The sequence below is a fragment of the Salvia hispanica genome, chromosome 2, assembly GCF_029641045.1.
Source record: "Salvia hispanica isolate PSC_SH4W2 chromosome 2, Shi_PSC_v1, whole genome shotgun sequence".
NCBI lineage: Eukaryota > Viridiplantae > Streptophyta > Magnoliopsida > Lamiales > Lamiaceae > Salvia > Salvia hispanica.
Window position 1 is genome coordinate 39,667,603 of NC_142693.1, and position 20,736 is coordinate 39,688,338.

Genomic DNA, 20,736 nt, shown 5'->3' on the forward strand with positions numbered 1-20,736 from the left:
TAAATTAATATGAAAAGGTCCATTCAAATAAACTTATGTAAATTTTAAAAATATTCGTACAAATTTCAAACCATATACTTAATGAGAGTATCAATTTTCGAGAACATTTCATTCATGGGGATGAGTTGTCCACTTACAAGTATTGATGAAATGTCCAGCTATAAAAAAATAAACCATATCAACTGTAACAATATATAAATTGAAATCTCAAATATATTTCAACGTGCGTTTTTAACTTCTAAGCCATACACTTAAAAATGAAAATATAGAGTTATTCTTAATTTTAATCCGAATTAATTCAGTGTCAATGATAATTTTTATTTTTTTTTATCGTATTTCGTGATTATTTTTAGGTCGCATTTGGAGATTTTTTTATCGATTAGACATTATATAAATCGACTGAAAAAGTTATTTTTCATCAAACACCATGTTGCATCCACATTTAGGACATTAATATTGTACTGTCAATCAATAATTCATGTCATTTATAATTATAGAGCACAACGTTATCGAATTACTTGTGTAGCATCCAATATTCATATTTTAAATATTAGTAATATATAGTACAAGATATATATCATAAATATTAGTATTACTCTAGATGAATCAACCCAAATCCACAAATAAAATGGATTAAATGAAAAAAAAATATCATTCCTTGTGATTTGGTTTGGTAACAAAATAATAAGAGGTAGATTTTTCTCACGTGGAGTACCTAAGTAGGTTTCGTTGGTCATAAAATAAGTTTGCCATCTAGCTTACTTAATGAAGCATGTCCGCTTTTATATGTTAGTATTAATTTTCATTAACTAGTTTTAGTTCGATTTTAACTAAAACGTCTAAAATCTGTCTACTTAACAACACCCTACTTATCTTTTAATTCGCTTTTATTATCGCTATTATGTTATCGTGACACGAAATTATTTATATAAAAATATACTCTACATATGTGAAATGTTATATTTAAATGTATTCTAAATAGTAAAATTTTGGTTAGTTGAAGAAGGCCCATCTTCCGACATGTCATTTAACAATTCATAAATACATCTCACCTTTTTGCCGCAAAGGTTTCCCTAATCGATCTTAGGATAAAGGTTGCCTTAGTTAAATGTGCTTTTGTTGGATATATTCAAGCATATTACATTAAGGAATATGACACTTGTTTTTTAGATGCAAGGGAGTATGATACATGGGAACCCCGCAACTAAGTTGTCAATTGTCATTCGATAATTAGATGTGAATTATTTTGATAAGCATGTATATGTCAATTATTGAAATATAAGCATGTGTATAAAAAGTTCTAGAAAAGAATTACTAGTACGTTTTAATCAAGCACATGTAGTTTTATGATATTTTCATCTTATAAAAATATAAAAAGATCGAAGTCCAGTCGACACTCGTCTCCCCAGATAAAAATGAAAAAGCAATACTCCATTTCAATAAAAAAAATTAAGATAGATCGAATCCTGTTACATCTAGTAGCCGCAAATAATACATTCATGTGCTACATGGTATGAGATAGAAATGACTTCTAAAATAAAATTTATTAAAGGTAAGCAACTTATCAACATATTAAAGTTGATTATTGAACTTGTAAATATCCAATCCACTATATCAGGTAAGTCAATTTAAATGAACAGACACGAAAATACAATGTCGTCACCCTTTTATTTTCATATTGTCGGTAGGTAACCAAGTAAGATAATCTTGTTTGTAACTTATAGGACCAAGCAAATTATTATTATTATTATTATTATTATTATTATTATTATTATTATTATTATTATTATTATTATTATTATTATTATTATTATTATTAATAAGTATTATTAATCAGTTATTAATTCCAATCCTATGGTTTAATCATACATTCAAATATTTGATCGTTGTGTTGACTTTTTTTATATTATTTGTCATATATTGCATTTGAAAATTTTATAATCTAGATTTTAATTTGTATTAGTAATTTGCAGTATAGTATATTAAAATTGATACTATCAAATCCTAAAATTTTAAAGTTTACTCATAGTATCTATACGAGAAGAGATAAATGAAAATGTAAAGAGAAATAATAATCGTATTTATCTACTTTTATAGTGGAAAGATAATTTGATAAGTTATTGTACATTTTTCAATTTTGCAAAAATATCTTTACCTTTTCTTTACTAAAAGGTAAAAAATTAATTATTTTTGTTTGCATTCAATTTATCTTATTATCTTGAAGTTCATTACCCATTTTCTAAAGTATAGGTATATTTTTGAGAAGGTAAATAAAAAGTATATATTATCGATTTATCTTTCCCTCTTGGAGATGCTTTTAAGTATTATATACATAAATATAAACACAAACAATATTTATAATAACCGATATAAATAAATAATAAATAAATAGAAAAAATACGTTAGTTGAATCTCGAAGTCTTCAACATATTCTTTTGAGCCTTGAAACTTCCTTTCACCTTAATGCGAATTCGAATTCAATGAAATATTTATAAGAGTCTAAATCATCTGTTTAAATTGAGATAGACTTAGTTTTCAAAGGATAGTTAACTTCTAATCATTTTCAGAATTACATGAAAACAAGAAAGTATCTTATTTTGTCGACAGAAAATGACTTTTTGTAGTACTAGTATTTAAATAAAATAAACTAAAATTATCTCGCCGACAAACGTTTTGAGAATTAGGTGAGGTTTAAATTTATTTGGAAGTAATCGATTTTCAAGTGTGTACAAATAAGAAATACTACTACTTAGGTAAAATACCCTGCTCTGGCAACCCCAATTTTTTTCTGATATCGTTAAATGAGTGATTCCATAGAAAAATGAAAATCTGACTCAAAATATTACGTAATAAAATAATTCTTTAATTAGAAGACATTTTGAAATTCAAATGAAATGCAGTATAAATATTTTTTTTTTACCTCCCGTCGTTTTCACTCCTCGCTAGTCCAACTTCACATCTTTACTCATTACTCTCTCCCTCTCTACACTGCAACTCCTTTGTCTTTAAGAAGAAGAAACCCCGAGTTCACTCTCTCATCTCTCTGTTCGCACACAGACGCGCATGTGTGTGTGAGTGATCTCATTCCAAGTTAGGAAATTCAAAATTATAGCAATCTCATTCACTTTACAGATTCAAGCCATGTGATTTCTGACATATCATTCCTGTAATTCACTATTCCCTAATTTCCGATGTCTACATTTTCATAGCACTGACTCAGGCAAACTGACTAATTGTTTAATGTCATAGATTGTGAGTTGTTATTCAATTTGTTGTGTTTGGAGAAATGGCGGCTTCGTCTTCCAGAGGAAGAAGTAGCTCACCGTTTGGTCAGCGGAAACCGTCGACTCCTTATTCATCAACGTCGTCTTCGTCATCGATGATGAACGGTCGTTTAATGCCGCGCTCATGTGCCTCTTCTGCGACGTCTTTCTACGGCGCCGGTGGCAGCGGAGGATACGGCTCTAGATCCACGGCGTCTAATCGCAATGGTGGCGACTATTCGCGAAGCCGCACGCCGGTGACTTATCCGTCGATGGAGGAGCAGCTGACTGGAGAGCCACTGGGGAGTGCTTCGAGATCGGGGGATAGCATTGCAGTGACAATTAGATTTCGGCCTCTGAGGTGATTTGAATTTATTGATGGATCTGATTTTAATTGATTTTCAAACTTCTTAATTTGGGGCAAGGTTTCAGGTTAGGTTATAATTTGATGAAGTTGAATCAATCAACTCTCATTACATTGTTATGCCATGTTAATGCAGTGAAAGGGAATATCAAAGAGGAGATGAGGTCGCATGGTATGCAGATGGTGAGAAAACCGTGCGGAATGAGTATAATCCAATGACGGCTTATGCATTCGGTAAAGTTCAGTATCCTTTGGTACTTCCGAATTGTTTCTTGTGATACTTTGGAGTTATAGATCGTCACTGCTTTCTGGATTTTGCATTCTCAATTATGTGAACTGCAATGAGTGTTATGGTTGAGCTATGGAAAGGGCAATATTGAAATGTATAAACTGGTAAAAATTCATTGTTATTAGGTTTTCGATTAAAAAAGATATACTAGTTGTAAGCAGTGTACATTTATTTAATACGTTTTGTGGGAAATTTATCCAATGAAATGAAATTGTCTAATTATGATGTTTTACCATTTGCATATTCGTGCTCTTAACAGATAAGGTTTTTGGATCTAGTACAAACACTCCTGAAGTCTATGAAGTAGCAGCTCGACCTGTAGTTAAGGCTGCAATGGACGGTGTAAATGGTAAGCTGAACTTATTTACACGCGAACCTTTTGAAGCCATTCATGACTAGGTTGCAATTGAATAACTATGTTTTAAGGCCACGGTGTCCACCTTCTGTTATGGGCTAGCATTGCATGCCAATTGTCTCCATAGGGATGATCGCTTGACTAGTTATTTTCTAAATGTTCTGCAAATTAGCACTGATCAAGTCCATGTGCAGGAACCGTATTTGCTTATGGTGTCACCAGTAGTGGGAAAACACACACTATGCATGTAAGTTAAAATCACCTTTATTTCCTTCCTGTTAATTTTACATGGTAGGACTGAGTCATAAGCCTGGAATTGGTACACGGATGAATATGCTATTTTTTATCAGTTTTTCGGAGGTGTTACAATCATTATTCAAAATTTATCTGCAAAGAAATTATACAGTGAATGGCTCTTGTGGATATAAGCAATAGGTAGACGTTTGATTTGATGTCATGTGATTGGATGCACTGATGCCTATTGCTGGGGTATATATATTTTTATTGAAAGTTGAGAGTATGGTAGATTCCTTGATGATTTAGTTTGTTTTGTTGGTTCAACTGACACTAAATTACAGAATGGACACTCAAAAATCATTTATATAATTCATTTTGTACCCCAAGAATGAACCATGTGATATTCTTCCTTACAGTCTAACTACTATCACTGTTCTCGACCTTGTTCTCTGCTGTTTGTTCTGTTTGCTTATCTCTATTGAAATTACAAGTTAATAGAAAATTACAAAAGAATTTTTAGGAATAGCTATGACATCTCATTATTTTCTGCATATTTCGTATCAGGGTGATCAAAGTTCTCCAGGGATCATACCATTGGCTATAAAGGACGTCTTCAGCATAATTCAAGATGTATGTTTGCCGAAAACTTATTGTGGTTGCCTGAACATTATAACCAAACGCTATATTTTAGTGTTTGCCTGTGTTGTGTTGTACTTTTTATTTATTTGTTGTTGTCATTAGATGCTATTATGTAGTATAATCAACAGATAACGGATGACGGTAATTTCTTTTCAGACTCCAGGTCGTGAATTCCTACTCCGAGTGTCATATCTAGAAATTTACAATGAGGTTAGTAATACTTTTAACAATTACCATATCAACATGTGAACAACTTATATTTTTCTAAATTTACGTGCTCATACAATGTTCATGTCTTTTGCATGTAGTTTATCCCTTAAAATTTTAATAAAAAACTACCTTTTCTGGGCACTTAAGAACTTCTTCATGTTCCTCGATGCCTTTGTTATCAGGTGATTAATGACTTACTGGACCCCACTGGTCAAAATTTGCGCGTGAGAGAAGATGCACAGGTTTTTTCATATTAATTGTCTTTATCCTCTGTATGTAGAGTACATTATCACTTTTTAATAGCTGAAACTTTATCCTTGACGGTACTCTTATTTGTATTTGTAGGAGTTATTCTTGTGTAGTAACTGAGTTGTTTAATCTAAAAGGCCTTAAGTTTTCATTAGCTTATGACCTTTTATTCTCGTATGTGCAGGGAACTTATGTTGAGGGCATTAAGGAAGAAGTTGTTTTATCCCCTGGGCACGCCCTTTCATTTATTGCTGCAGGAGAAGGTATATTTTAGTGTGTTGTGCAACTTGTGTGGGTCCACATCACATGATTGTATGTTTGTTTTCCCCCCCACACTTTTCAGGCATAGTCCATCATATATGTATTTCTTCATACAACTTTTGAAGTTTGATATGTATGATATATTACATCTAAATCTGATGGCGGCACTACTCTTATTACAATTGCAGAGCATCGACATGTTGGATCAAATAATTTCAACCTCTTTAGCAGCCGTAGCCATACTATATTCACATTGGTATGTAACCTGTTAGAATTAGTTCTTTATTCTTTATTGAGTTCCACTAGACCCGCATTTATTTAAAATTAATGATAAAAATGTAAATTTCATTAGTTTTCATTTTACTGAAGCTTGGTTTCACTGTTGCGATATCGGTTACTATGTCATTTTACTTTATTTTCTCATGAAGAATTCGCATATTGATCTTCTTGGTCTGAGGTGAATGGGGAATTGGGAACTCATTTTCATTGTGAGCATAGGGACCATAAGGCCAATGGTGACCAATGCATATCAACTAGTCATATTAAATTTTTAGCATAAAAGAAGCTAGTCCATTTCGTGGTAGTAATTAAATGAGAGTAATTGGGTAGTGCTGCAAAAAAAAATAAAAATGCAAAAGATAGGCAAACGAGTTAAAAATGAATTATTATGTGAACTGGAACCTTAAAATAAATTTCAAGTTTGATATTGATTATGCCTCTACAACTATTTAATTTCCTAATGCATGTGATATATGCTTATTTTGTTTGACATTTCCTTTTTATGTGGTCACTTATACTTTCTAGGTTGTTAGTAATACAATAACATATATTCTACTCCAATTATATCTACTGATGCACTGATATCTTTGTTATTGTTCTGCCTTCTGGTCTTCTAACAACTTTAAATGCGTTTGTTTATACTGGTCCAGATGATCGAGAGTAGTAACCATGGAGATGATTATGACGGAGTTATTTTCTCACAACTGGTGTGTATTTTCTTTAATCACATTTGAATGCTGGAAATTAACTCTCTGTTTCTCTCTTGTCACTATATATATTTGATATTTTGAATTCTGCCCATACAAGAATACAAGAATTTTATTACTTTCAAATGCATCACAAGCTTTGATGAAAATTTACACCCACCCCTATCTTTGTTATGCAGAACTTAATTGATCTAGCGGGGTCTGAAAGTGCAAAAACTGAAACAACCGGGATTAGGCGAAAGGAAGGATCTTACATCAATAAAAGTCTTCTAACTCTCGGAACTGTGAGTATTGGAACTTACTTGTCTTAAGCTGAAGACCTTTCTGCTGGTAGTTAGTCCATTTTCCTGCACTTGTAATATTGTATGATCACTCTTTTCCTTGTTTCATTGCCATGTCAGCACTGGCATATTGATAAAATGATAAGTTCTTATTTCAAACTGCGATGACATCTAAACTTCTTCTCCGAAATCTGTTTTTTTTGCCATGTGCTTTTTGTCTTTTGATGATGATCTCAATGTTCTAAATTGCGAAGGTAATTGGAAAACTAAGTGAAGGAAAGTCATCCCATGTTCCTTATCGGGATTCAAAGCTTACACGCCTTCTACAATCCTCACTAAGTGGGCGCGGACACGTTTCGGTGAGCATGGGCAACTTTAGTTTATACCTGAAAATTGTCTCATCTTTCAATTTTAATCATGAAAGTATCAGTCAATCATGTGGTAATTTTATAAACATTTGTCCGAAGATCGCACCAACATGTATTTTGATCATTATCTACTTGCAATACTCTAGCCTCAATATGAGTTTTAAATTTAATTATACTATACTGGTTGAAATGCATTATTTAAAATCATGATACTTTATTTCCTCAGCTTATTTGTACGATTACTCCAGCATCAAGCAATATGGAGGAAACTCATAACACCTTAAAATTTGCCAGCAGGGCAAAACGTGTTGAGATCTACGCCTCACGTAATAGGGTGAGTCTGTATACATGTATGCTTTGTAGCTATATTCATGTTTAGAGAGGCCAATTGTCTTGGTATTAATTTATTTAAATTTCAGATTATTGATGAAAAATCATTGATTAAGAAGTATCAAAAAGAAATATCATCTCTCAAAGAAGAACTTGACCAGCTTAAGAGGGGCGTGCTTGCTGGTGTTAGCCACGAAGATATTATTGTTTTAAAGCAACAGGTATAATTAGCATTTATTTTAAAATTCTTGCCAAAATCTTTACTACTGTGTGTTATCTGCTTCTCTGGTTTTGGTGGAATAGGATCAACAATTGGCATTTTTCTACCATCTATGTTCATTTTACAGTTAGAAGAAGGACAATTCAAAATGCAGTCAAGACTGGAGGAGGAGGAAGATGCCAAGGCTGCTCTAATGAGTAGAATTCAGAGGCTAACAAAACTGATACTCGTCTCTTCAAAAAACGCGATGCCAGGATACATGAACGACATGGCCTCTCATCAAAGGAGTCTTTCTGCTGCTGAAGATGAAGTAAGTTGTTATTCTCATTTACTTATTTCGCAAGGGATGTTCAAGCAAATGTACTTGCTCTATTCTTGCTTTGGTGGCTGTCATTCCTTTGAAACTAGACTTTATTATTTCCCGGCAATGGACAGGGTCAGATTAGTCTTTCTTTTCAAATTCTTTAGCTTGATTGTTTAATTATATATGTTTCTTTATTATGCACTAAATATAAATTTATTGGTTTATGTGCATCATTATTATGTCTTCTATGATTTGCGTAATGGAAACCAATTTGTACGTCACTCATTCTACATTTCATGTTTCTGTATGGCAAAAGTTGGATGCGGTGCATACCGATTCTCTGAAACTCTACCATGAGAACCAAAAGGATTCTCCAGCCTCTGGTTTAACTACCTCATCAGATGCATATATACTGAAACACAGAAGATCATCCAGCAAGTGGAATGAGGATATAGCACAAGCTGGCAGTACTACATCCGAAACAACTCATGCGGGTGAACTTATTAGTGGATTTTCCTCTATGTCAAAACTACATCTAGTATGTATCCAACTTTTCTCTAATTCATTTTCTTTTATCCTCCCAATTGATTTCAGTGATCTTATGTTTGCTTTAAAGTTGTGATCACCCTTGAGATCTTGGCATAGATAAAATGTTTAGTTTATTTATTTATAATGTAGGATGGCACATCATCACATGAGATGGATCTCCTTGGTGAGCAAGTAAAGATGCTTGCAGAAGAGATTGCATTGGGCACAAGTACCCTAAAGCGTCTGGTTGACCAATCTGTAAATGATCCCAATATCTCAAAGGATCAGGTACCTTGCAATTTTCTTCCTAAAGTACCATATGTCTCTTTTAAATACTCTATCTCTTAACCTGGAAATATGTAATGCTAATGCTACATTTTTTCCTGTTTGACAAATAACAAATTTAAAAACACTGTCTAGACTAAGAATCATTTCCTTGCCCTCCCCACTGTCAATATGCAGTTTGTCAGTTTTGCTGTTCCTTATGGTCTTAATAAAAGGACGTGCAACGTGAGACAGTATTTGAGTGCAGAACCTTTCCCACTTGAAACTTGTTATGTATTGAAATACTATCTACAGTGTTAGAGGCACTATTTTTAGAGCCACAAGGAATTTATAAATCTGGTCCTCTGTGATACTTGGAAGTATTTTTGTTATATATATACCATCACCTTCTATTGGCTAGAACCTGACCAATGCTTTTGAACTCTAAAAGATGTTCCTGTATTTTTATTCTTAGATTGAAAGCTTGGAATATGAAATACAAGAAAAGCGGAAGCAGATGAGAGCTTTAGAACAAAGGATAGTTGAGAGACGTGAATCTTCTGTTGCTAATGCATCCATGGTTGAAATGCAGCAGGTCCTCCTTAATCATAACAAAAACACTTGCTGGCTTGTTTTTTATATTAGCTTGACAAGTTTTCTTTTTCTTTCTTGTGGCAGACTGTCATGAAATTGATGGCACAGTGCAGTGAGAAGGCTTTTGAGCTTGAGGTGTTTTCTTTTATCCTCCCTCCTGGTGTCCTGGTTCATGTTAATTGTTATGCGATAAATGGAAATTTATTATCGTTTTTTCTTCCACTAAAGTATCCCTTTCTTTGCTACTTGCCAAGCACAGTAGGTGGATCTTCTGACACCTTTTGACTTGTAATGCAGATTAAGTCAGCAGATAACCGTATTCTTCAAGAACAGCTGCAGAACAAGGTAATTTTTTCCGTAGAAGTAAAACCTATTACTGCCTTCATTATTTAGATCATTAATCTGTTTTATAATGTGGATGTGCTTTCTGATCTACAGTGTGCTGAGAACAAGGAACTGCAAGACAAAATCCTTCTCCTGGAACTACAAGTCTCTTCATTATCTGGTGGCATGAAGACACCCATGGCTGGAATGTGTGTATCTGATGAATGTGCAGACGAGTTGAGAAAGAAAGTGCAATCACAGGTTAGATGTGTAGCAGGTCCTTAGTTGCTATATGGTATAATCTATTTGCACAACGTATCTGGATGTAAGTGTAATCGCACTAGTGCACAAAGGTTTTTAAGGCTAGCAAATACAGCTTAGTAATCATTTATTAGGTCATGGTTTCAACTATGTTCTGGTTATAAGGCATTGGAGAGGATTTGCTTAGTTCCTAATACAAATAATTTCCAGATAAACCAGGAACAATTTCTAATGATCTGAACAAGTTAGAGAACCTCACAGATTCTTGTGGATGATTTGTTTAATTTCTCTTATTTTTTTCTGTAAACTTGACGATAGTCCACATATCACCTCTACAGAAATGAAGTTCATTTCAAGTGCTTTTACTTCTCTGCTTAACATGTTTAATTTTTTCTTTTTTTCCTGTTCCTATACCTTTAAAGTAGTTTTTCTACACTGCCTCTTTACATTCCTTCTTCTCACATGTTCCGTACCTTTTTTTGTCTTACTTAAGTCAATTTAATTCTTTAATTTGGATGAAGTTAACTTTGAAGCACTTTTCCTTATCTACTTGGCTCGTTATATTTTCTACTTTGGGCTGAACACATGCTTGGGGATTCAGGACCCTTTACTGGGTTTCTATATTTGTTGGATGTTAGCTGTGAATGTTGTTGTGGCTTGTTTTTTTGCTTGCCATTGACATATTGAATTTCATTGCCATTTTTAAAAATTACACAACATAATTCTGCTTATGTGTTTGACTGGAATTTTTTATTCAAAACAGGAAACTGAAAATGAGAAACTAAAGCTAGAACATACTCAAACTTTAGAGGAAAATAGTGGGTTACGTGTACAGAATCAGAAATTATCTGAGGAAGCTTCTTATGCTAAAGAATTAGCATCTGCTGCTGCAGTAGAGCTAAAGAACTTAGCTGGTGAAGTTACTAAGCTATCTGTGCAAAATGCCAAGTTGGAAAAAGAATTATTGGCTGCTCGTGAGATAAGCTCTAGAAACTCTGGAAATGGAGGTAACCGCAGGCTTAATGAAATACAAAGAACTGGTCGAAGAGGTCGGGCCTCCAGCAGATCAAATGATTCTGGAATGGTTAATGGTGACTTTGATTTGTGGAGTCTTGATTCTGATGATCTGAAGTTGGAGCTGCAAGCAAGGAAACAGCGAGAGGCGACTCTTGAGGCTGCCTTGGCTGAGAAGGAAGTTCTGGAAGATGAATACCGGAAAAAATTTGAAGAGGCAAAGAAGAGGGAGGCAGCACTAGAGAATGATCTAGCAAACATGTGGGTTCTTGTTGCTCAACTAAAGAAAGAGGGAAGTGTTGAGCAAGAACAGAGGACGAATGGCAGACTGCATGAGGACAAAGACAAAATAAATGTTCCAAAAATTGGAATTGCTGAGAAGGATGCAAATTCATTACATAAAAGCAGGGAAGCCTCTGATAATTCAATACCACATGTAGATGTTCCCAAAGAAGAACCACTCGTCGTCCGCCTCAAGGTAAATACTGTTATCCCATGCTTTAAAATAATCATAATGTTTTTGTGAAAATTCCAACTCTAAACCTGCAAATTAGTGATGGCTGCTGGTATTATGGTTGTTTCCCCTGCATATTTCTTCAGGCTCGAATGCAGGAGATAAAAGAGAAGGAAATGAGGTACACCGTAAATGGTGATGCGAATTCACACATGTGTAAAGTTTGTTTCGAGTCGCCTAGCGCAGCAATGCTTCTCCCATGCCGCCATTTTTGCTGTAAGTTTGTATAACTTTTTATTTTTGTATTATTGGAACTCGTTCATGGAATACTACTAATGTTGTGCTGTTACCACGACTGCAGTATGCAAGTCGTGTTCCCTTGCCTGTTCTGAATGTCCTATTTGCCGATCAAAAATTTCTGACAGGATTTTTGCCTTTACTTAAGGTCTGATTTCTGTATAATATTATTCAACAAACTGATTATGCTGGCTTCAGAATTACTAATGTTTTCCCTTGATTTGTGTGTAGATGATCATCGTTACCTGCTTGTTATTTTCCTGAAATGGCAGGTGCCATTCTTTCATTAGTTCAAGTGTATGTAATCCACAACTTTGTATATTATTGTGAGAATGATAATAGATATAGGAGTTTGGTGAAGAGCTGCAGCCTCGCGTTTGAGATTATGGGGCGCAAGCATTGTCAAATTTGAGTGAAATTAGTAAAATGTATAGAAATTACAGTACAGAAAATTCAGTATGTCTCTGTTGTATCAATCAGTTGGATCCTCATGTCATATTAATATGCGAGGAAAGCATTTTGTTACGGTTCATGTTTATGGACTTATGGGGTTTATTATGAATTTAAAAGTTTACGTAACTGAACGTTCTAAAGCTTGATGAAATTCGAAATTTTGGAGTACTAGTATATTGCTAGTATTTTCTAAATCTAGCAAAAACTATAATGATTTAGAAGGTCGTCGTCTAAGCAATACGAAGTGCGTATATATTATCATTAGTCTAGGTGAAATATTGTAACTTCAATTTTAAACAAAACAGTGATTTTTTAAAATATGAGCTCGGTTTGGCCTTTAAATCAAGTAATAACATTTTATCCAACTTTACTTTTAAAACTTTTACTCTCTTTAAATTTGTGTGGTTTTGCAATCAATTTGTTACTCTTACTCCATATTATCTAATTGAAATCGCTATGCAGCAGTTTGCTCGCTTCAAAATCACTTCATAATTATTTATGGAATAGTGTATTCCAGAGTTCTATCCTTTGGTTTTGATATGAGCAACTAGAGGAATAGTTTAGTACTTTCTCCTTCCCACTCAAAATGACCACATTCTTGAGTGGCACGAGGAAGTGTTGTTAGGTGGAATAAAGTACAGAGAAAAAAGATAGTTGAATATTTTAATAAGGTGAGAGGAGAGATAAGAGAAGGTTGATTCCAAAATTGGAAAGTGACCATCTTGATTTGGACGAACAAAAACGAAAAGGTGATCACCTTGAATGGGACGGAGGGAGTATTTGATTACTTTTTCAATATTTAAATTAAGATTGTGTACCGGATTGCAAACGTTAATTTATGTCTATAGCATACGTGAATCATGTGTCGTTAACAAAATGTGCACTGTTAATTGCTATATTCCATAATGTATATTGTTAGATTACATTTATAATTTTTTGAGATAAAATTATATTTCAATATTTAGGAAAATCCACAAAAAATTTGGTTTAATAGAGCTGAGTAAATTTGATCTACTAGTAATTTCATGGTGAATGACTAAGGGGAGTGATCAATTGCTAACTCATCATTTAATTGCTAACTACAACTAATTCAAGGCTACATGATTTTAAAAAACGTGTGGTCTACAATTTGCCACGTGTAATTTGCGTTTTTATTAATTAAATCGAAAAAAATTAAAAAAAACGCCAAATTAGGGTTTTGGATGAAAATGTCAATATAGTGTTTCGAAAATATCAACACAATGCTTTGAAAATGTCAATATAGTGTTTCGAAAATATCAACACAATGATTTCGAAAAATACGAAAATTCTAATTTTTTTTTTTCAAATTTTGACGTCGGAACATATGCATGTAGTATATAGTTGGAATCCTTATAAAATTATCTTTAATTTGATATATGTTATATGAATTTAAAGTTTTGGAATTTCTTTTAAAAGTTAATTATAACTAACTTGACATTAATACCCCTATTGATTTTTATTGGAATTAATTCTATAGCCTTATTGACGTTTTTTTTTGATCGTATTGACATTTTATGGTTAATGATCTAGGCCTTTAATTTAAATATCTAATGACTATTATTGAGTTGTAGTTAGCAATTAAGCATTAAGTTAGCAATATAACACTCCCCGAATGACTAATTAACCCACTAATTGCTAAACCTACTCCAAGTTACCCTTGAACAATTTCAAGGCTTTTCACGTTAACCATGAGCCAAAATGTCTTTTTACGCAAATGTATAAAACCAATTTTAAATTTGTGAAAAAAACACGCGTGAGTGGGTCCCACGGTGGATAAACCACCGCAGTAGTGAAGTGAAGGAAGCTTTCACTACTGTTGTTTCAATCCCAACGCCTCAAGCAAAGATTCACAAGCGTTCAACGTCTTCCATTTGTCTGATTCAAATTCTGAGATGGACTCTATCATGAGGAGACTCTAACTATCTGAGATCTGACAAGCAGCTAATTTGATTGGCAACCTCCACTGAAGTAATATTCTCTCTTAGATGCTGTGGACTGATTTTCCTTATATTTGCCTGTTCCTGTTCTTTAGCATTTGTGTATTTATCACATGTTCCTCAGTTAGTGGAAATGTGCAGGTAGAATTGGAGATGACAACGTATGGAATCTAGATGATTAAATTTATAGCTGCTCGTATACTATTTGCATATGTGGTTTTTGCACATTTGATAATTTGTTAGTGGTTTGCATATTTAAGAAAAGTGAGGTGAAATTATGCACATGTTAAGACTATGCTGTATTGATTCTGTTTTAAAGATGTTTGTGTTTGTGCATTATGGTGTTGTGGATTTTTAGGGCAAATTGAGTTATGCAAAATGATTTTATGGTTTCTTTTTTCCCTAGTTTTTGGGATAGGGCCATTGAAGAAAGAGTGATAAGAGGATGGCGAAAGGAAGTTTGTTTTCATCAGTCAAGAAGGCTCTAGGCCTGCGTTCCAAGGTATTATGCCAAGTTTGATTCAATGATGAGATGACAGTTTAATTGTTTGCTAAAATATGATGATTGATTGATGGATTGTTGATGCATCTGATATTTGCTTTGTTCATCATTGCAGAGATCAAGTAAATCACAGAAGATATTGCTTGTGAACGAAATTCCATCGGTTTCTGATTTTCCAAATCAGGAGCCTTTTGAGGTCTCCAATCCTCCTTCACAAGTGGGAAACACGAGGTCGACAGAGGTGGAGAATCAGCAGATAAAGCACGCCCTTCACTCTGTTGGAGATACTGCACCTGTGGCTACTGAAGCAGAAATAGCTGCTGTGGAGGCTATTCCGGAGGTAGTTCCACTGCCAACAGTGGCTCGAGTTTCTGGAAAACACCAGGAGGAAGTTGCAGCACTCAAAATCCAGACAGCGTTCCGTGGTTACTTGGTATGCTGCAATGCAAATTTTCCCTTTTTACTTCATTAATAAACTAGATAAGATAGTCATTTATTTGAACTTCATTGTATAAAGAATGTTTCGACTTATATTCTTGGGGTCAAATTGAGCTGTTGATAATATGTCCCTTTTTTCATGATTGAACGGTTTTTTATTGCTGATGCTGAATTCTAGATATAACATATGCTGGCTTTAATCTGGCTCTGTTAGTTTGTACCTGATGGATATTTGAACTTGATATGGTTTCATAACTTTCATTCAGTTGAAGCAGTTTTATGAGATCTAGAACTTAATGATGAGGCAATAACTGTGATTTTTGTATCTTTAATGATCAATGCCTCATTGGCTATACCTGTAGAAAGTGAAGAATGGCACATTTACACAGTTCTATAACTACTGACTATATTAAAGATCAGTTGTAAGTTGAATTATGTCTAATAGGGGCTGGCTATTGTATTCCTGATTTTCAGGCGAGGAGGGCATTGCGAGCTTTGAGAGGGCTAGTCAGATTGAAGTCCCTTGTTGACGGATCAGCAGCAGAACGGCAGACTTCAAGCACTCTGAAATGTTTGCAGACTCTGTCTCGGTTGCAATCTCAGATCCAAACAAGAAGAACCAGAATGTTGGACGAAAGTAGGGCAGTTCAGCGACAGCTCTTGCAGAGACGTGTAAAAGAGCTGGATAGCTTGAGAGTGAGTTCTTTCTCTGATGCAATTATGTCTTTTTCAGAAATCTGGCACCTGCGCATAACACAAATCCACTCTGCATATGCTGATATTTGATATGGCTGGATCCTTGTAAATGTGATTACTAGCTAGCTTACACAAGTTATAGTCATTCCTCAGTTACTTTTTTCTGAGTTTTTGTTAAGGTTTCAGTATCCCTTTCACTAAAAGACCTTCAATTGTGGTGCAGATGGCGGAGGAATGGGATGATAGTCCACAAACGAAAGAGGAAACTGAGGCGAGCTTGCTCCAAAAATACGAAGCTGCAATGAGACGCGAAAGAGCTCTTGCTTATTCCTACACTCACCAGGTACTTCTTATATATGGCAATCTAGATATCTCCTGGCATCAGCGTTAACTTAATAAAATGTCGCTTAAAACAGCAAACGTGGAAGAAATCAGCACAATCAAACAATTTATTGTTCATGGACCCAACAAATCCTCACTGGGGCTGGAGCTGGCTGGAACGATGGATGGCTGCCACTCCCCTCGAGACTAAAAATACAACAGGGAAAGATCTCAACCGTGATTGTTCATCATTAAAAAATGGCAGCCCTGGAACTGCTGCAGGAGAAATCACATAGTCCTTTGCTCGCCATCAGCTAAACTCCGAAAATCCATCTCCAGCAGCTACTCAGAAGCTGTCTCATAGCCACCAGGCTCCCGGCCTTCCGTCTCCAAGGACTGTATCTTCATTGGCAGCACAAAAACTAAGAAATTCCAGCCCAAAGGTGAGCATGATGAGTCAAGAGGATGACTCGAGGAGTGTGTTCAGTGTTCAATCAGAGAGGAATAGGAGGCGGCATAGCATAGCCGGTTCAGTTAGTAGAGACGACGGGAGCTTGGATAGCTCTCCATCCATTCCAAGTTACATGACACCAACTCGCTCGGCAAAGGCCAGGCTGAAGTCTCAAAGTCCTTCAGGAATGGACAATGACAAAGAAACATCGGCTTTTGCAAAGAAACGGCTTTCTTTTCCATCTTCACCGGGTCAGGCTAGGCGACATTCGGGCCCTCCAAAAGTCAACATGAGGTCCCTAGTGAATGGTGATGTAAATGGAGGATCAGTTAATTGACACCCTAAAGGGTGCTACAGCAATAAGGAGGCTGGAATCCAGAAAAAATGAAGTACGGAGTATTTGATTATTGATAGAGGGATTTATTCAGAATCCAGTCTTCAGCAAATGTTGCTATAGATTTTGTTTTGTTTTATACTACTATTGTTAGGTTTGTCACGTAAAGTATCACGAGAAGGTTGTGTATTATAGTGTTAAATTTTTTTTATATTTTATTTATGATATTAATTGCATTATACTATTATGTGATATTGTATGACTGGTACTACATTTTCTATTTTTTCCAACTACAGTAACTGTATTAGGAGGATTTGGGAATGTCACGAATTTAACTTAGAAGACGTTAATACTATTCGTTAAGTAAAATACATAGTCTATCAATTACTGTATGTTATCTTTTTTTTGGTAGTTATACTAGTTATGTGCATATAATTTATGATTTTCTTATTACGAATTAGAATAAAACGTATATAATTGTAAATTAAAACTAATTTTAGAAAATCAAATACAATTAATATATTGAAAACTAAGCATCAGACTCAGTATATAATTAACTCCATTTTATCCACAATTGGTCACTAGATCCATTACATGCAATTCAAAAAAACTATACTTTTTCTTAGTATGATCTCTTATTTAAAAATAACAACAAAATAATACTGTAATTAATTACTTGGCACTTGTTTTTCAATTGGAAAGCATTATAAATTTACACAAAATAACCTCAAAATAATATGACTATAATTATTATTTCCACTTGTTAATTGGAAAAGCATATACATTTTGCACTAGCTTGGATTCAATTTTGTCCAAAAGTTCAAAGCCCTAAATATTCAAAAGTTTTTTTAAAATAGGCGGAGACAAGATTTATATACAAAGCAATAAGAGAAGGATTCAGAGTCATGAAGCTTTGAATTCGTGTTGGAATCGGAAATGGTGAGTGCAGCTGTTTGCCGCCATTAACATCTGTTCTAAGCTAGCGAATAGCGATCATGAATCGATTTGTTAAGCTGTTTTACACCACAACAATCGCCAGTTGCCCCAAATCCACGCAGCGCGGGTTTTCGTTGTTGCAGAAGGGAACACACAAACAGACTTTGCACAGGAGGTAAATTACACAATCCGCTATGTCCATCTGTGTGTATTTTGTTAGCTTAATCGAGGATAGGATTTTTCAACTGATGAACCGAAATGCTCTTCAAAGCTCGAATTAATGTTTACTTTTTCGTCAGTAAATTTAGTTGCATTGCCTAATCGCTGATTTTTTCCTATTTGATGTACTGGATCATTTGAATAAACTGAACATTATACGCAGTTTGAAGGAGTGAAGTTACTATGTTTCTTATTATCTGTTTTTGCCCTCTTATTGTATTTGATAGAAATCCATGAGTTCCATACTAAAACCAATTGGTGATAGGAGGAGGGCCCATGAGACTTATATACTAGTTTCAGTTTTCTCTTGACACCGATGTGGGACAGTCATATGTTATATTTTTAGTTTCAATTGCCAACAGTACTGTTGCTCGATGAAAAATGCAGCATTTCTGCAGAAGGAATGCAGTTATACAGACTCGGAATTTCTCATCAGCCTATAAAAGAGGTAGGTGAATATCCATATTGCATTTGCTCTTATGTATCTATAAATTTCAATGGGGATCAAATAAATCTAACTTGGATAAATGCTGAACTCTCCCTCTTGTATAACCAACAGCGTTGTAAATACACTTAACATCGATAAATAAGCTAGAGTGAATGAGTGTGTTAGATATTTTATGTGATGTGCGTATTTGTAATTGTATGTAAGTACGCGTGTGTACATTTGGTCTAGTGGGTAGGGGAGATGGTTGGGGTGGAAGTTGTTTTTTTTTTGTGGTCTTATGAGCTTCTCATTTAAGTGTGAGACATTCTCATGCTTTTAGCCTTACGAAAGATCGTATAGTACTAGTTAATTTAGATTTATGTATTTTGATGTATATTCTGATACCAAATTAATTTTCTACAGTACTAGATGAGAAATCACTGGAAGAGGATGCAGAAATAAAAATCGGATGGCTGTTGAAACTATTTTTTGCTGGAACTGCAACTGTAATTGGCTACCACTTATTTCCATACATGGGTGCGTATGTTTTCAACCCTTTAAATCAAAATTCCAAACTCAGGTGTTTATGGTATTGGACTTCTGTAGGAGAAAATGTGATGCAGCAGTCTGTTAAACTTTTACAAGTGAAGGACCCTTTATTCAAGAGAATGGGAGCATCCAGATTAGCACGGTTTTCAATAGATGGTAAAATACTTAAATTTTCATGTGCAGTAAGTAGTACTACCATGTTAATGATTCTGGCATATGTAGGCCAAGTTGTATTTGTACTATTCTTTCCTCAAGTAAAATGTCTGTTCTTTTGTTGATCCTCTATAATTTGTCAAAAATAAATAAGAACATCATGTCATGTGAGTTCAAGATTTCATCAGGATTCAGTTGTCAATACTCAAAGTTATTTCAAATTCAGCAATTCTTCCTCCTATATTGGTATATCCTGATTCAAATATGGTCACTTGCTTAGTTGCTTTTATGAAACATACTTTATCCAACATATAAGTTGTACCCAACCGGCCATAGAAGAATAACAAGATAGGTATGTGAGCTACAATCTGAAATAAGGCACTGACAAAAATACGCATAGCTCTGGAGCTGCATGTCTGATTTAGGGTGCCAATGCTTCTGTTGTAATCTTTTTCTGGAAACTGATGTAATGTTTTTGGTGATATCCTGTAAACTTATAACGTCTTTTGCTTCCAGATAAAAGAAGAATGAAATAGTTGAATTAGGCGGAGCGCAATTGCTTGTGGATATGTTAGCAGGTGCTAAAGATGAGCGCACCCGAAGGCTAGCTTTGAAAGCTCTTGTTGCCATCTCAAAATCAGGTCAGATTTACAATGTTTGTTTCTTTTAGTACGTTCCTTGTGTTCAGAAACACTATGGTTTAATTGGATTGCAAATCAATCACTTCAAATATCAGTTTCCTTCTTTTCATATACTGCACCAAATCAATCAGTTGCTGCTCATAGAAGATGAACACTGACAATCTTTTCTTTCTTATTGATTTAACTAGAAACTCTTTCATTATTTATTGTTGCTGCCATACTGTTTCTGTCCCACACGATGTATGCAATGATCAGTAGAATGGTTCCCTGACACTCTGGCTCGCTATCTGATGCTGCAGAAGGTGCGGTCGATGCTATACATAAAGCTGGAGCGATACCTGTGATCAAGGCCACCCCAGATTCCATTGAGTATGGGGAAGTCGGAGAATACAAAACGAACTTGCTGGCTAGATTTGAGGATCTCAAATATGATACTTCATCTTGATATATGTAATGACAAGATTTTGTACTGTTTGTTATGGCTTATAAGGTTGATAATTTGTTGATACATCTGGTTCTCTTGCAGGCAGCATTCAGATAAATTTTCAGATTGTGTTTGGGGGAAG

General features: G+C 34.6%; 1 protein-coding gene and 2 pseudogenes across 4 annotated transcripts; all 3 read left to right on the top strand.

The window, feature by feature from the left end:
- Positions 1-2,953: 2,953 nt before the first annotated feature.
- LOC125201544 (kinesin-like protein KIN-7D, mitochondrial) lies at positions 2,954-12,624 on the top strand. 2 transcript variants are annotated; one of them, XM_048099704.2, is made up of 26 exons: positions 2,954-3,166; positions 3,250-3,624; positions 3,764-3,861; positions 4,176-4,265; positions 4,466-4,518; positions 5,073-5,138; positions 5,304-5,357; positions 5,540-5,599; positions 5,791-5,869; positions 6,056-6,123; positions 6,797-6,853; positions 7,033-7,137; positions 7,389-7,493; positions 7,729-7,836; positions 7,922-8,053; positions 8,180-8,362; positions 8,673-8,894; positions 9,035-9,172; positions 9,624-9,743; positions 9,827-9,877; positions 10,040-10,087; positions 10,181-10,327; positions 11,091-11,819; positions 11,942-12,071; positions 12,157-12,240; positions 12,324-12,624. In XM_048099704.2, the coding sequence occupies exons 2-25, from the start codon at positions 3,287-3,289 to the stop codon at positions 12,237-12,239; spliced, it is 3,264 nt and encodes a 1,087-aa protein (XP_047955661.1). In that variant the 5' UTR covers positions 2,954-3,166; positions 3,250-3,286; the 3' UTR covers position 12,240; positions 12,324-12,624. The 2 variants fall into 2 exon arrangements, with proteins under 2 accessions (XP_047955661.1, XP_088921622.1); XM_089065496.1 differs by having other exon boundaries at positions 2,985-3,071.
- Positions 12,625-14,399: 1,775 nt separating this feature from the next.
- Positions 14,400-17,492, top strand: LOC125223408 (protein IQ-DOMAIN 2-like; annotated as a pseudogene). The gene is made up of 6 exons (XR_016135768.1): positions 14,400-14,534; positions 14,910-15,005; positions 15,121-15,438; positions 15,918-16,139; positions 16,363-16,482; positions 16,556-17,492. The product of XR_016135768.1 is annotated as a protein IQ-DOMAIN 2-like (transcript).
- A 570-nt stretch (positions 17,493-18,062) lies between these two features.
- On the top strand, positions 18,063-20,683 carry LOC125223486 (uncharacterized; annotated as a pseudogene). Its single transcript, XR_016135769.1, has 6 exons — positions 18,063-18,356; positions 18,788-18,848; positions 19,251-19,364; positions 19,434-19,532; positions 20,046-20,170; positions 20,470-20,683. The product of XR_016135769.1 is annotated as an uncharacterized LOC125223486 (transcript).
- Positions 20,684-20,736: the final 53 nt, after the last annotated feature.